This window comes from Drosophila biarmipes, chromosome 3L (genome assembly GCF_025231255.1).
Source record: "Drosophila biarmipes strain raj3 chromosome 3L, RU_DBia_V1.1, whole genome shotgun sequence".
NCBI lineage: Eukaryota > Metazoa > Arthropoda > Insecta > Diptera > Drosophilidae > Drosophila > Drosophila biarmipes.
The window spans coordinates 6100643-6113889 of NC_066613.1; the positions used below are offsets into that span (position 1 = coordinate 6100643).

General features: G+C 39.7%; 4 protein-coding genes across 6 annotated transcripts in view; 1 reads left to right on the forward strand and 3 right to left on the reverse strand.

Moving 5' to 3' along the window:
* LOC108035925 (heparan sulfate 2-O-sulfotransferase pipe) overlaps positions 1–2963 on the forward strand; it is a 39553-nt gene extending 36590 nt beyond the window's left edge. The window contains exons 4-6 of one of the 3 annotated variants that reach the window (XM_050886041.1): positions 1513–2072; positions 2152–2306; positions 2642–2963. In XM_050886041.1, coding sequence (XP_050741998.1) covers positions 1513–2072; positions 2152–2306; positions 2642–2853 — 927 coding nt within the window. In that variant the 3' untranslated portion in view covers positions 2854–2963. Of the gene's footprint in view, positions 1–180; positions 741–793; positions 949–1031; positions 1251–1512; positions 2073–2151; positions 2307–2641 lie in introns of those variants that run through there. The other 2 variants (XM_050886044.1, XM_050886045.1) reach the window with 2 other exon arrangements.
* Positions 2946–7138, reverse strand: LOC108035924 (deoxynucleoside triphosphate triphosphohydrolase SAMHD1 homolog). Its single transcript, XM_017111711.3, has 5 exons — positions 6781–7138; positions 4538–4704; positions 4309–4480; positions 3545–4245; positions 2946–3487 (listed from the first exon to the last, which is right to left on the reverse strand). The coding sequence occupies exons 1-5, from the start codon at positions 6940–6942 to the stop codon at positions 3421–3423; spliced, it is 1269 nt and encodes a 422-aa protein (XP_016967200.3). The 5' UTR covers positions 6943–7138; the 3' UTR covers positions 2946–3420.
* On the reverse strand, positions 4771–5635 carry LOC122818970 (uncharacterized). Its single transcript, XM_044094716.2, has 3 exons — positions 5444–5635; positions 5182–5390; positions 4771–5124 (listed from the first exon to the last, which is right to left on the reverse strand). The coding sequence occupies exons 1-3, from the start codon at positions 5552–5554 to the stop codon at positions 4851–4853; spliced, it is 594 nt and encodes a 197-aa protein (XP_043950651.1). The 5' UTR covers positions 5555–5635; the 3' UTR covers positions 4771–4850.
* Positions 7139–8553: 1415 nt separating the features above from the next.
* Positions 8554–9931, reverse strand: LOC108035870 (putative gustatory receptor 98b). Its single transcript, XM_017111620.3, has 4 exons — positions 9058–9931; positions 8925–9001; positions 8699–8866; positions 8554–8646 (listed from the first exon to the last, which is right to left on the reverse strand). Exons 1-4 carry the CDS (start codon positions 9929–9931, stop codon positions 8554–8556), a joined length of 1212 nt encoding a protein of 403 aa, XP_016967109.1.
* Positions 9932–13247: the final 3316 nt, after the last annotated feature.

Genomic DNA, 13247 nt, shown 5'->3' on the forward strand with positions numbered 1-13247 from the left:
AAGATTTGATTTCAATTTCAATTGGTTTTGTTGAGTACTTGAACACTTTTACGTTGGGTGTACCCTGGGTTAGTTAGCAGTTTCAGTTAGTTACACCATATACACTTTGTTTATCATCGCACTCATCTGTGTTTTGTTGTGATATTAAATGGAGCCCACGAACTCCCCTGACCTCCCCAGCTCGGCCGGGTGACCCCAATGAAACTGAACAACACCCGATATGCAGGCTCTGATCTTGTGGTCTTCAATCGACCTACCCGAGTGGACAGCGAGCAAATGTTGCCACTTTTCAGGCAGCTCGCCGCGATGAATGACATCAATGTGGTGCTCAACGGACCTGTTAGGACCATGAATAGAACTCGCACTGAAAAGGAGCAGCTAACCGAGTCGGAATGGGCTAATGAACTGGAGAGCGGATCGATCTACATGGCCCACTCCAATTGGCTGGACTTTGCCAGCTATGGGTACAAGAAACCAATATATATTTCCCTTGTGAAGGATCCCATCGACCGGATGATAACAGACTTCTACAAGAGACGCTCTTGGGTTAAGAGGGCAATATACAGGAGGATGTACCCAGGACGTCGAGAGAAGCCCGATGAGTGGTACCAACAGAGTTTCAATGACTGTGTGAGGAGTGTCAATCCAGAATGCCTCTTCGTCCAATACTCAGTAAGGGATTACATTCAGGACTTCAAAAGACAATCCCTATACTTTTGCGGCAATGAAGCCGATTGCTTGTGAGTAGCCCAAGGCTTCGTTGACTTAAGTTTGAAGTGTTATCCTTCTGTAGGCCCTTCAATTCCCCGCATGCTATACAGGTAGCAAAACGAAGAGTGGAGAAAGAATATTCTGTGGTGGGCACTTTAGAAGAAAGAAACATAACCCTAACCGTGTTGGAGAAATATATTCCCAGGTTCTTCAATCACGCTCGTTTTCTATATAAATGTAGGTAGTCCCAGGGGTTGAGTTCAAAAAGTGTTCAAGTATCGTCGGCAAGGTAGCGAGAGTCATGCATTTATCTCTTTCAGTGCACAGCAAAGCTATTCGAAATCGGAATCGCAATAATCGCAAGCCCCTCATAGATCCTGATGTTAGAGAGATGGTAAGGCGGAACTTTACCAACGAATATGAGTTCTACTACTTCTGCAAGCAGCGTTTGTATAAGCAATATTTGGCCCTGCAACTCGAGAACAATCTTCATTAAAGATTTCTGAAGAACCCAACGCGAATAAATACCTATTTGCTTACTGAAACAAATTAATCGTATTTTAAATATTTTATACTTTGCATAAATGGTTTTTGGGGGATGGTTGTCCTATCTCAAAGTCTGAGCTGTTCGATTGTGAACTGTTCTGCACATTAATTTGAAAATCCTATTAGGCATAAAAACACACCCTTCTCTCAATATGCATATCAAGTACCAAGGAACTGAAGGTAAAAGGAACCGCTTTTTCGTTTTCAAACCTCAGTATTTTATTTTTAATGCCTTCTTTTTAACCTCCTTGCCAGATGTCGTCCTTAAACGTGAGGGATTTAAATAATACCCGCAAGGCTCAAATGGAACTGGTATTTTTCAATCGAGTTCCTAAAGTTGGAAGTCAGACGTTCATGGAGCTTCTTCGGAGACTTTCGGAGCGTAATAATTTTCAGTTCCATCGCGACGCCGTCCAAAAAGTGGAGACAATTCGTTTGGCTGAGGACCAGCAGCAGGAAATGGCCGAAGTGATCAGTGAGCTCCCGGAACCTTCGGTCTTTATCAAGCATGTGTGCTTTACCAACTTTACCAAGTTCAATCTGCCCAAACCAATTTACCTAAATGTGGTGCGTGATCCCGTGGAGCGTGTCATCAGCTGGTTTTACTACGTGAGGGCTCCTTGGTACTTTGTGGAGCGGAAAGCAGCGTTTCCCGATCTACCATTGCCCCATCCAGCTTGGCTTAAAAAGGATTTTGAAACCTGTGTTCTCAATGGCGATCAGGAGTGCACCTACACTCAGGGAGTCACTGTTGAGGGAATCGGCGATCATCGCAGACAGAGCTTATTTTTCTGTGGTCACGACTACGAGTGCACGTATGTATCTGTTTTAGACATAGTGTAAGATTTAACTAAGAAGTGCACTATTTTATTTATGATTTTATTGCCTTTCTAGACCTTTTAACACTTTGGGTGCTCTTGAACGAGCCAAATTTGCCGTAGAGCAGCAGTATGCTGTTGTCGGTGTACTCGAAGATCTCAACACCACACTCTCCGTCCTGGAAAAATATGTACCACGATTTTTTGAGGGTGTTCGAGACATTTACGCAAGTAAGTTGATGAAAATCACGTGGTCAAGTGAACAGTTTAATTTAGAATGTTGAACCCCATAACCCATGCCAGATACTCTCAAAATATGATCAAACTAAATACATTCTTTAGGGGCATTACATGTAGAACAGTAAATGGAATATGGGATTGTGGTGTGTTCGTGACTTGGCAGTTCGATTACTTTGTTCTTATATCATTTAAAAAGTTTCTTGAAATTCTCAATCAGACAAGATTCAAAAAGTAGTCAAGCTGCTGGTCGAATATTTAATTAGTCGGACAGTGTGTGGTACTTTATAGGATTTACCTCTAAATTTAATCTTTTTATCATCTTATAGCCAGCGCTGAATACCTAACGAAGATCAATAAGAACAACTTCAAGCCGCCGGTCAGCGAGCATGTAAAGGATATTGTGCGTCGGAACTTTACAAATGAGATCGAGTTCTATCAGTTTTGCCGCCAGAGACTCCACAAACAATATTTAGCTGCCCACCTACCCCAGCGAATTATCACAGATTCTGCCCATCTGCCCGGCTTAATTGACAATTAAGTGGGATACTTTAAAAATTGCGAACAAATATGATCAACAAAATTGTACTCAAACCTGTAGTCAGCTAAGTTCCCCATTATGTTTTAGAAAAATTATTGTTTTTTCTTGTGTATATTTCAAAATGGTTATCAAAAATATGACAAATCCATCTTATATTTATATTGATTAGTAAGTACCTTATATTAGAAAGACCTGAATTTGAATTGTGATGTCTTCAAGTGAACTGTTGAAATTTTTGTTTTAGTATTTTAGTTTTAAGACGATTATGATAATACAATGTATAAACTAATAAATATTTTTTAAGAACACTTAGCTGTTGTACTGCTTTTACTATTTTAACTACGAAACGGAACACACAAAATATTAATAACAAAAAAAAACCTGATAAAATCAACGAGAATGGGTAACAAACGAAAACAACCTTTCGAGTAATTATATAATGTCATGAAATTAATCTGTTTAAATATAGATAGCAAATTATGAGAAAAACAAGAACGTACGATTGGTGGGCGTGATTGGTTTTTAAGTGAACTATTCTATGAACTGGAAATTGTCTGCTTGAGGTTTTTACTCTAAGTTATAGCACTTGTTTATTACTGTCGGGTTCGCGCATCGATTAACTGAACGCTTTTTGCTGAAAAAGATTACAAAATTAGGAAATAAAGTGTGTTCCAAAATAAAATGTTCATACCGCTTATTGCCAAACAAAGCGAAAGCCTCTTCTGATTTCATAGCCTCCCAAGGTCCGGGTATTTCTCTGTGCACCCGTATGATATTCAATGCGGAAGAATCAGTGCCAGATACTTCTACAATCCGCTGGGGATTTTTTATATATGTCGATATGGGATCCCTGCCAATTAAATGTAACACATGATCATCGTGAAGTTTTAGCCATTCTGGGTCTTCCGATCGAATGTTCAATAGTTCAGGAGCCAAACGCTGTACTGCACTAGCAAATATACTATCCATGGCACATGTAAGGGGGCATTGATAAGCAGCCACATGGAGCCGCGATCTAGCCTCGAACAAGCGATATATACGATGATAGTCCTGATAACGATACTCTATGCGTTGTCCATCGGACGATATGCGGGCCTGAAGAAAGACTTCATCAAAATCCATTTCTGCTGAGTTGAGGACTTTCAAGCGATTGTTATCACGGCGCAGATAATCCCATTTATCTACATCCAATCCGCAGCGACGATTATGAACAATATCAAAGATATATGTATGGCCCATCATGGGAAACGAAAGAGAGTCGCTGCATCCCAGAATCAAAGCCTTTACCAACTGCACTCCTCGCCCGCCACCATCGTCTCTCAAAGAGACCAGCTCCTGACTAACGGCATCCTTAAAAATAAGATCCACACAGGCCAATGCGTTTTCCTCGTGCTAAATGAAATCATGAAACTTGTAAGCCGGATCATACTTCTATAATTTATTAATATATCTTACATCAAACCTATGATGGCTCGCAAGCTCCCAAGCATGTGACATCGGTCCATGACCAATATCGTGAAGTAGGGCGGCTATCTCCACCGCCTGACGACACCAATCCGGAAGTTTTGGTTCATAGTGCGAGTTACGTTGGATGGCCCTTAGATGATCCTGCGCACTTTTGTAGGCCCTTATACAAAAAAATATGTATTTACATTTAATTTGAATTACACGATCTTCAATTTACCCAAGACAATGATCGAATCGTTTGTGATTGGCCTTCTTCTTGAGGGACCATGGTATGAGACCCAATTGGTGGACCTTTTTAAGCCGCTGAAAGAGAGGATGCTCCACGATCTCCTGGATATGGCTGGGCAGTTCAATTACACCATGAACCTCGTCCTCAATAAGCATCTAAAAGAGTGCAACATATGAAACAAAGAATTAATATTTTTGGTTTTATTATATGTATAACTTTATTAAATGTCTAATGACTTGTGGGTCTCGTTTACTCTTTCAGTTTTACATACACATATCATTACAAATTATAAAATATAAATCTAGCTACCACCGCTTCCCCCACCGCTACTTCCTCCACCGCTACTTCCTCCACCGCTACTTCCTCCGCTGGAACTTCCACTGGAGCTTCCGCTGCTGGTGCTACTGGAAAATCCGCTGCTTCCACTGCCACCACCGTGACCGCCCAGGCAAATGGAGACTATGAAAATACCTAGGCATATGAGGTCCGGAACTAGGCCCAGGGCGGCCATAACATACTCCTTTCTTTCGAGATGGCCATCGATCATCCTTCGTATGTTTAGAATAAGCGAGGCACTGTGGATGGGTACTTTGGTGAAAAAGGAAAGGAAATTTCCAACTGGTCAGCTCTACCAATACGGGAGGGTCATCATTTGGGCTGTTGCGTACAATGCTAATGAAACGAAATGGCTTGCAGATTTCCATAATATAAGCAAATTAATAATTGTCAAGTAAATTAGGGCTGCAAGCCCCAGCTTCCAATTTTTCGATAGGGAATACGACGCGCTTTCATTTAATAAGACAACAACCGCTGCTGAAGTTAATGTCACAGCCATGCTGACCTGCAACAGTCGATTTTAACAAGGATCATTTTTAGAAACACTCAAGTTCTTACTGTCAATAGGGCCACAAGCTTTCGATAATATTTCGGCCGCTTCCACGAATCATCATATGGAATATCACTCCCCAGTGGAGGTGGTATGATTAGACTTGCAGAAAATGCCATTTCTTGTAAATTTCAAATGAACCCGGTCAACATAAGTCAAACTTGTGTTTTATTCATAGTTTTGAGTACAGAGTTTTTAGACTGTAAACGCAAGGTCACTGTATTTAAAGGATCTTGTATGATTATTAGATTGAAAATTTGAAGAACAAAATGTATATTAGTGTAGCGTGCAGTTAAGAAAACCTCTGAATTGCTTGCATAAAATTTAGATCAGAAAGGATTCCTTATCTTAGGACTTAGGACTGTAAAGCCCAACAAGTTACATAGCTGTTTTCAGCTATTTTATAACAAAGGCGTGGTATCCTAATTAATATTAAACTCATTTTGCTTTACTTTTAGTCTGGATCAGCATCACTAGTCGCGTCGCCGAGCTTTCGTTCTTGAATTCCTATTTTGCCACATTTAATTAGCTTTCTGGTAAGTTAATTGATTGTTTATAAATTGCTGAATCCAAATCCATCAGCCTTAGAATCCACTTTTCCAATCCACAACTTTCCAGAAATTGTTAGTAAAAATACAATTTGATGAGGTGGGTTTTTTACATTTGTTGCTTAATAAAAAATGTATATTTTCAAAATAGGAACAAGCTTTATTTTATTAGGTTTTACTTAGGGCGGACCTTCATTTGGACGATCCGAATATCGGTTTTTGGAACAAATATTATTTAATTGTATCATTTTGTAAAAATAATGCCTGAAAACTTCACTTTGATAACTCCAGTATTTACAAAACATTAATTTCTGAGCAGATTTTAACAATATTTTCTCAAAACATTTTTTTTTTAACTTTTATAAATTTGAAATTTAAAAGCTAAATGGGCGGCATCTGATACTCGACACTCGACTATAGCGTTCTTTCTTATTTTAATTGACACCGCGACTGAGAGCTTTGCTAAATCCACCTTTGTGATGTTTCCAAAATCCGTTTCCAAAGTATTGGTAAGACGTATATTTCTAGATAAGACCGTTTTCGTTCGACCGATTTAAAGCATTTGCATAACAAAAACGTTCAGAGTGAAAAAGAACACCCATGAAATGCAATGCTAGTGTAAACAGCCTATAAGTGACACTAGGTAGTGCGAAATCACACAATGATTGCAGCCAAGCCGAAATGGGTCAAGTGCAGTTGCAACTGACGCGCTATTTTCGCCAGTGCAATCGACCAGCTGTTTTGTGGCACAGCTGTGCCGTTTCCCTGGCAACCAAGGGAAAGGCGGGAAAACTCACCGATTGCTGTGCTGGTGGTTGTTGTCGTTGCTGCCCCCGTTGTTGTTGCTGCCGGATAAGCGGGGGCTGGGTGTCGAAGGGATGGGGAGGGGGAGGGGGAGGGGGAGTGGGAAGGGTGCGGCGACGCTGCGCGGGGGAGCGAATTACTGCGCTGGCTGACATTCTGATTGGATTCCCGTGCCTCGACAATCCGCGTCCGAAATAAAAGCGAAAGTGCGACCAGCCCGACGTCGTGAATGCTGTCTTCCCGCCGATTTCCGACAATATATTACATCAGGAAGATTGTTTGGAGTTTTATGGCAAATTTTTCATTCGTCAAGCAGAAGGCACACAACTGTTAACGTGGGGATGGGGGAAAACAGCTGACTGGACCTATCGACTATCGACCAGGGCTGCGGCGAAGGCAGCGCAAGCCTGGCGGGCTATTCAAACAAGAAAAGGTTTACATGTCTCTTAATTGTACAAGGAACAAGCAGACTCACCATTTCTCTGAAATCAAAACTCAACATATTTGCTTTCTGTAACTATAAAAATTTAACAAATATATTTTTGTTGGTTTTGATATGCTGTGAATTTGTTCTCCTAAATTTATTAAAGTGTATTTTTTTTACTATTAGGGTGCAATTAGAAACTCTGCCACTTTGCCATTTACTTTGAGTAATGATTTCATGAAACTTTAACCAAACAAGATGGCACAGGATATCTATTTTTACCGATTTTTGCTATCAAACATGGATTGCTGGAAGACACTGCTCCTGTTTCTGGTTTCGTGCTCTGGTGTTTCGCGATCATAGTGCGCTACAGGCGGGAAAAGTACGGCGAGGACCTGGACCATTTCAAGAACTCATTACTAATGTTTCACAATAAAAGTATTTCTCAATCCCAATATGCATTTTATTTTTCTCGAAGTGTAACTAAGCGGTCTGAAAAATTTTATACAAATGAAAAAAATAGAGGACACTATCGATGGTGGTCACTATAGATAGTATCGAAAGTTTAGTAAAAAGCTTGTCGAGCCTTGAGAAAAGAGCACACACGTTTAAGATTCGTTTACTATTCAACTTCTTTGCCGTCATCTAAATCTGTTTGTAAAATAGTCTTATTTATTTAATTTTCACAATTTTGGTGTACTTTAATAATACGTGCCTACTAATACGTATTTACTAATATGCCTTTAAACAATGAAATTAATGAATTTATTATTTTAAAGGTAACATATCATATGTCGAGCCACAGCCAACACCACTGAATTACTTATATAATGCATTCCATATGATATCAATTTTAATCACTTGTATTGATTCCTCTTTAATTTTTTTAAGTTGCAGTGTGTCCCACAGTAAACTATTGTTTTATCTCACGTACTATATACCATAATTTCTCTTAAAATATTTTGGTTTATGGAACGATAGTATCGATAGTGTGGCCGAACAATCGATTTTTACTACATTTTTCGACCATCGATACTATCGATAGTGGCATTGATTGTTTTACCAACCCCACAGTCGTGTGCTAAGATCGGAGACAAGGGTCCCGCACGCGATAATTAAAGGGAAAGGACTTAATGGACTCACGGTCGATTCCTTTAAAGCCCCAGTGGCCCCCTACCGCTCGACTACTGATATACTATCTCTTTCCAGTCTTGGTTCTACGAAGGAAACTTGAGCTTATACGACCGATTTTTCTATATTTTAAAAGCATGCATGATTTTTATAGAAAATCACTCATTATTTATAGAACACCTTTTCACGAGAGGGCCTAAACCCTTTATTTTCAATTTGTTACAGCTTTATATTTTTTCTCCGCAATGTCCTGGACTTTGAACTGTATCAGAATTATGGTGTAGCCCAGAATGGTGACCAGCATCTGCAAATAGATCCATTAAGGAAAACATTTTAAATATTTTAATATTTCTCACCCCCCCAAAGTATTTTAAATTGATGTCGAAGAATCCTCCGCAGGTGAAAAGTAGCTTGAGGTGCTGCAACTGCAGGGAGTACTCCCGCAGTCCTCTGCCCAACATAGGGAAGTCAGATGCTGCAGACGTGCATCGGATTTGATGAAGGATTCGTGGGAAGCAGTTGTACTGCATATACATTTTAAATGTAAAAATAATAAATCGTGTGAGTGCCAACATAACTTACAGTGTTGATACAGCGCTGGCTTAGAAGGCAGGCAATGAGAAGGTTCATCAGCAGCATAAAGCAAGTGCAGAATCGGTCTGAAAAGAACATAGTATTGTGACTGTGGCTTTAAATTGAGAAATCGTTATCCAACCAAGACCGGAGCAATCAGTATCAAGGAACGCATCGATGTAGGCCCAGTTGACCACATGCACGATGGTAAGTCCGTTGAAGATGAACAGCAGTATCATGGGCAGGGAGAAGTAGCTAGCCAGTTCGCCCTCCAGTCTCCAAATGCGCCCCATGAGCAACTGGTTTCGCTTTAGGGCAACACATACTGCTTGGAGCATGTCCTGCTGATGGCAGTCCTCCAGCTCCTCCTGCAGCTGGAGGAGTGTGTGGCGCAATCGCAGCACCAACTCGTGGAGCACCAGCACGAACACGCAGTACTCCAGACCCTTGAGCTGCTGCATTATCATGACAAACTCGGTGAGGACCTTACTCGGCCAGCTGACATAAGGGCCCATGGCCAGTAGAGTGAGTCGGGGCATCAAGCCCACCAGCAGGACCATCCACAAGCCCACACTGACGGCCAAACGAAATCGGAAACTGTGCCGCTGCCTCTGTCCACCGAAGCACTGCGAGGCCTGGTCTATTTCCCTCTCCAGACTCGCGATTTCCTCATAGATTCCTCCCAGCCGACGGTAGTTGACCAGCAAGTTCAGTTGGTTGGCGATGGCCATCAAGGAGTACAGGGCCTTTTGTATGTTGCCGATGACCCTGGTAAAGTCCCCCGCATTGTAGTCCAGCACCTCCTCGTTTATGGCTACAATGTTCAAATAGGACACGACCAGCACCAGCACGACGATCGAAGCTGCATAGCACACATATCCGCCCATCAGGTACCATCTAAGTCGCCCACGTGTGGTACTGACGAAACTTTGTGGTGGCAGCGTCAAGGCGAGCACGGTAAATATCTGGAGATACGGAAGTGCTGTGGCCAACAGACGGCTGTCTTTCGCCACCATGTCGGATGAGTTCCAAAAGCGTACTGAAGAACTCTTTCAGTATTAACCCACAAAAGGGTTTGAATGAACCGTGTTCAGTGTACCTGGAGGGTACTACAAATTTATTTTCTACTTTCTTACACATTTGTCTTTGTTTTATTCCAGTAATGGTGCATTTGATTATCGATAAGATAATTAGGAAAGTGTTATTATTTTCAATATACAATATCTGAAAAACCTTATATCCCTTACGTTATCAAATGGCTACCTTACCACCACTGCCACTTCGCTACCTAGCTATTCAATACACCAAGGCAGACACATTTCACTAATTAGCTAGATAAGATGGGCTTTTCTTTTGGGTCACTGAAAGATTCGTATCTGACCTGTCATTTACGTGTAAAACACGAATTATATTTCGTAGAAATCATTATTAAAATACAATAATAAATAAGCATTTACTTAGGCGTAATGTTTTATAAAAAGACAAGAAAGAAAGCAATCCTACACTCAGGAAAAAACACCGTGCTACAAACAAGTACAAACAGCCTTGATTTAAGAAAAATTGCATGTTATTAGTCAAGAACGTTCGTGCTCAAAAAATTCCCACATTGATCACTTTTTGGAAATTAATGTCTGCCAACTCTACCAATTCTCAACTGTGTGTTCTGAAAGTACTCGGTATATAAGGCGCACAAATCAGACTGTGGTGACGCCCGTAAGCGGTAGTTAATAACTCGTTTTAATTTCATAATATTTCTAAATTGATTTAAGAGTTATTCCTCCTTAAATCAGGCCTGCAACTTTCTTACTTTATTATTAAATCGTTCTTGTTTTTAGGCCAAGTACAAGCACGAAAAACCTAATTTTTTTCTGCAATTAGAAAATCAGTCGCCAGCTTCCCTTTTATCAGGCATAGAGAATACCCTTTGCTTAAAGTATAATCATCTTCAGCTACGGATGTAGTGTTATTTGTGTGTTATTTTTAGAATAAATTTAAATTACGTTCTAAAATTATTCAAAAATTGCGACCGTTTGTTTTCCACAATGGGTTTCAGTGGATCTGCTTCAGCACTCCAACACAGTAGGAAGAAGTGCCACTATAAGTAGAGTAGGTGTGCTAAATCAGATGCCTCAATCTTAAAGTACGAACTTTTTTAATATTATTATTGTATTACTGTATGACCGAGCGCCACCTAGGCGGAGTGCGGTAACACTTCGTCCGAAAGTGTGTGTCTCCGCTTTAAGATTAATTCAAATAATCCAGCATTGCCAGAAGCAAATGCCACAAATAAAAAAGCAGCAGAACCGTTTCTCTACGCTAGGTGGCTCCACCTTTTAAGATCTTCGTCCTAAGATATGCAATGCAATTTTATTTTAAAATTAGCCAAGCTAGTTGATAAGCTGAGTACCGGGCATCTTATAGTCGAGGCACTTGCTTCAGCAAGGTTCCTTGCCGATTCTTACGCCCGCAAACGGCCAAAGCCATAAAACACGCTCTTTCAAACGATATAAGCAACTAAAGTGTGTAATCTTGGGGTCAGACGCTTTGCTAGTTTTATATCTCTATATCCCCAGCACTTATCTTGACTGAGTAAGGGGTATCTGATAGTCGATGGCATCGATAAAACCTTCTCTCTTCTTTTAAAATAAAAGACCTCAATGGCGAGTAAAAATGACTTCACCATTTTTCCATAACTAACTAGCTAATTAGACACCCGAAACTCAATATTAAATTACAGTTAATTTTATGTCATGTGATAAACAAATCTGATTTTAGCCAAATAATGGTTGACTCTCCATCTCTCCCTCCGAATCTGCAGTGGATTTTCCAGGGGGTGGTGCCGGTTTGGCACGTGGCTCACTTAGCGTGAAAATGGTTTTCCTGAGAGCGCCGTCGCATTGAAGTGAAAGCGAAAGTTTGCTGACCTACAGATGAAAGTAGCACAACGAAGAGACATTTTCACGAAAGAGAGGCCAGGGACTCGAGCCAATGAGAATGTATCTTGGCATCCGTTTCGGCAGCAGAAGTGCAATTTCCATTTAAGTGAAATGGCAGTTTGTGCTTCTTTCCGGAAAGTTCGCCCAGTCAACGAACTTCAAAAAAAACAGAGAGCACAATATACACAGTATTTTTCCGAAGATATAAATTCAAATCTCTTCGTAAGTGTGTAAGTGAGATATACCACATAGAAAGTCTGTCAATTTCACCTAGCAAAGATAATTAATAAAATAATTAAACGAAAACCAAAAATCAGTAATCCAATTTGGTTATGCAAATATAAACAAAAAACAGAACTGTTTAAAAATGCCGGCACCACAATTGACCGAGTAAAACAATAAAGAGAACTAATATTGAGAGATATCAGGGCGAGAAATCGAGAGGCGCTGAGAGCGTAGTTCAAACAGCAAACAAATGCTGCACCGTGGTAATTGATTAAAAGCAGAAACATTTTCCGAAAACCCCCAGAATAAAAGTGAACATTAAGTCTGAAGACACAAAAACGTTGATTTAATATTTATAAAAATAACTGTTAATGTAGGTACAATCATTCTAAAAAATTTTATCAGAGAAGTTGTAAAAAGAGCCAAGAAATAATATATGTATTATATGTTAAATAAGAAATGTGGTTGGCTTTGGAAAATACTTACCATTTACTACATTTTTTAAATGTATTCATAGTAAATTGTGGTGTAAGAAAAATTATATTGAAGTCGAATATGGTAGAAAGATATTTTTTATTGATGTCAAGGATGTTTTTAAAATGTATTTAAAGGGCTCGTCCCGTGTTGAGGTCGAAATTTTTTTTATTGTAAAAATCATATCTAAAAATTTTGTGGAATATGCGTATAATATTATGTAGAATTTAACAATAATATCTGGCCAAAACGGATTTTACGATATTCGATGCGTTCCAAAGCTATTCATACTTAAACTTTCAAACGCGTGTTCTCGAAACCACTTTTTTTCATCTGGCTATCAAGATATTTAAAAAACGCCTTGGCCGATCGCCTTGACATTGATTTATTTATAATTTTACAATTTATTTTTCATGATTCTTTTCATTTTTACTTCCGGCCGTAGCCACGGACTTACAGATTAAAATGCTTTTTGATTTTTTCAAATCGGATGACCTGTTCTGGATCCTAATAGCCAGCGGAGTATTTTTTTACAACCCCTACTTTATTGTGATTTAACTTCTAAAGTTGTTATTATTTTTTTTCAACAAAAATTCATGAATGTACAGAAACGTAACACAAGTCTATGGGAAAATTTTCAAATTGATATATTCTACACATGGGTCAGAATACTCAAAAATACATTTTGCGGTAAAAA

Coding starts and splice junctions, on each gene's coding strand:
- LOC122818970 (XM_044094716.2), bottom strand. CDS start 5,554: ATGGCATTTTCTGCAAGTCTAATCATACCACCTCCACTGGGGAGTGAT. Junction 5,391..5,443: donor AGCTTGTGGCCCTATTGACA/GTAAGAACTTGA, acceptor CGACTGTTGCAG/GTCAGCATGGCTGTGACATT. Junction 5,125..5,181: donor ATGATGACCCTCCCGTATTG/GTAGAGCTGACC, acceptor ACCCATCCACAG/TGCCTCGCTTATTCTAAACA.
- LOC108035924 (XM_017111711.3), bottom strand. CDS start 6,942: ATGTCAGCCAGCGCAGTAATTCGCTCCCCCGCGCAGCGTCGCCGCACC. Junction 4,246..4,308: donor CGAGCCATCATAGGTTTGAT/GTAAGATATATT, acceptor GATTTCATTTAG/CACGAGGAAAACGCATTGGC. Junction 3,488..3,544: donor GCTTTGTTTGGCAATAAGCG/GTATGAACATTT, acceptor AATCTTTTTCAG/CAAAAAGCGTTCAGTTAATC.
- LOC108035870 (XM_017111620.3), bottom strand. CDS start 9,931: ATGGTGGCGAAAGACAGCCGTCTGTTGGCCACAGCACTTCCGTATCTC. Junction 9,002..9,057: donor TACTGATTGCTCCGGTCTTG/GTTGGATAACGA, acceptor TGTTCTTTTCAG/ACCGATTCTGCACTTGCTTT. Junction 8,867..8,924: donor GCCAGCGCTGTATCAACACT/GTAAGTTATGTT, acceptor ATGTATATGCAG/TACAACTGCTTCCCACGAAT.